The sequence below is a fragment of the Calidris pugnax genome, unplaced genomic scaffold (assembly GCF_001431845.1).
Source record: "Calidris pugnax isolate Ruff unplaced genomic scaffold, ASM143184v1 scaffold272, whole genome shotgun sequence".
Lineage (NCBI taxonomy): Eukaryota > Metazoa > Chordata > Aves > Charadriiformes > Scolopacidae > Calidris > Calidris pugnax.
This window is the reverse complement of record NW_015091016.1, coordinates 652,593-654,855: the sequence shown is the minus strand read 5'-3', so window position 1 is coordinate 654,855 and position 2,263 is coordinate 652,593. Positions and strand designations below refer to the sequence as shown.

General features: G+C 66.4%; 1 protein-coding gene across 1 annotated transcript in view; it reads left to right on the top strand.

Annotated features, from left to right (window-relative positions):
* The window catches only part of LOC106896027, a 24,478-nt gene that overhangs the window by 18,278 nt on the left and 3,937 nt on the right, over positions 1-2,263 (top strand). Inside the window, exons 11-12 of the mRNA XM_014955733.1 lie at positions 994-1,593; positions 1,684-1,810. Of these exons, the coding sequence (XP_014811219.1) occupies positions 994-1,593; positions 1,684-1,810 (727 nt within the window). The remainder of the gene's footprint in view (positions 1-993; positions 1,594-1,683; positions 1,811-2,263) is intronic.

Here is a 2,263-nt window from a genome sequence, read left to right as displayed (position 1 = left end):
CGGGACACCCCCCTCCCCCCGCACCGCCCGGTATCCCTCGCCCGCGGAACCCCCGCCACCCCCTGCGCCCACCAGCCCCGGGTGGCCCTGGGGACCCGACCCGCGATGGCCCTGGGATGTGGCCGGGCACCGGCTGACCCGGGATGTCCCCAGGTACCGCTGATCCGGGATGTCCCCGAGATGTGGCCGGGCGCCGCTGAACCAGGATGTCTCTGGGCACCTCTGACCCGGGATGTCCCCGTGTCCCCAGGATGTGGCCGGTCACCACTGTCCCGGGATGTCCCTGGGTACCACTGACCTGGGATGTCCCCAGGATGTGGCCAGGCACCGTCTGACCCAGGATGTCCCCGGGATGTGGTCACCACTGTCCCGGGATGTCCCCGGGTACCGCTGACCTGGGATGTCCCCGGGATGTGGCCGGGCACCGGTGAACCAGGATGTCCCCGTGTCCCCAGGATGTGGCCAGGCACCACTGCTGACCCCCCCCGTCCCTGGGTACCTCTGACCTGGGATGTCCCCGTGCCCTCGGGATGTGGCCGAGCACTCGCTGACCCGGGATGTCCCCAGGATGTGGCCGGGCATCACTGACCTGGGATGTCCCCCTGTCCCCGGGATGTGGCCAGGCACTGCTGACCCGGGGGTGCCATCGTGTCCCCAGGATGTCCCTGGGCACCTCTGACCTGCAATGTCCCCATGCTCCCGAGATGCCTCAGTGCCCCTGGGATGTCCCCAGGAACCTTTGACCCAGGATGTCCCCAGGATGTCCCCATGCCTGGGATGTCCCTGGGCACCGCTGACCCGGGATGTCCCCATGCTCCTGGGCTGTGGCCAGGCACCGCTGACCCGGGATGTCCCCACGATGTCCTCGTGCCCCCAAGATGCTCCATGCAGGCTCCAGCCCCAGGAGGTCCCCAGGCACCCCTGGGCCAGGCTGCCCCATGTCCCGACCTGCTCCTGCCCCCCCTTTCTCCCAGCCCCATCCTCCCCTGACAGCTCCAGGGGCCAAATCCCACCGGGACGAGTCAATGGCACGGGGTGGCCACGGTGGTGGGGGTAGGACATGCCCCCCGTGGTGCCAAAAAGCTCCTGAACTGGGGGGACCAGTGCCTGCTGTGGGGCCAGGGCTCTGGGCATGACCCGGAGGGAGGTGACCACGGACCCCCTGTCACCCCCGCCCTCCCCACGCCCCAGGTGCAGGAGTGGAACGTGGAAGCCCCCCACCTGATGCCGCTGCAGCCGCCGCTGCTGCCGGAGCGGGCTCACGTGCGGGAGGCGCAGCTCCACTCGGCCGAAGCGTCCCTCTGGACCGTGGTGGCCACCGTGCAGGCCATGGAGAGGAAGATCGACCTCCTCGCCACCCGCCTGCTCAGCCTGGAGGGTCGTTCCGGCACAGCCGAGAAGAAGCTCCTGGACTGCGAGAAGACCACCATGGAGTTTGGGAACCAGCTGGAGAGCAAGTGGGCCGTGCTGGGCACCCTCATCCAGGAGTACGGGCTGCTCCAGCGGCGCCTGGAGAACGTGGAGAACCTCCTGAAGAACAGGAACTTCTGGGTGCTGCGGCTGCCACCCGGTCCCCGGGGTGAGGTCCCCAAGGTAATGGCTCCCATTGGGGTGCTGTGGGTCTGGCGGGGGGGACCCCTGGGGGGTGGGCACCGCTGAGTTGCCGGGGGCTTGTTCCTGCAGGTGCCGGTGACGTTTGTGGACATCGCCGTCTACTTCTCGGCGGAGGAGTGGAAGAATTTGGAGGAGTGGCAGAAGGAGCTGTACAATAACCTGGTGAAGGAGAACTATGAGGCTTTGCTCTCTCTGGGTAAACGTCCCTTTTTGCCCCCTTTTTCCCCGGCAGGACACGGGGTGACGGCTGCGTCTCCACCAGAGGGTTGCATCTCCACCGTGGGTGCCCTGGTCCCCTACAAGAAGTCGGTGGTGGCACACGGGACCCCTCATTTCGGAGGGAACCCACGTGCTTGTGCCAGTGTGACCACGTGTGACAACTTGTGCCACCAAGTCCAGGGGGGGGGGGGGGGGGGGAGGGGGTCTTTTTAAAACTGAAGGGATTTGCAAAGGACTTTAATCGTGAGAACCCAAGTGGTTCATAGGAATACTGAAGTGTTTCCTGCGGGGGGGGGGGGGGCTGGAGAGGGTCCTCGTCCCCCAAAATCGAGGGAACTGAGCGTCTGCATCACACGGACCTCCCAAATTTAGGCATTAGGAGAGATGCTGATGTGCCCCCTCGACGTCCCCCCACTTCTTGGTGATGGGG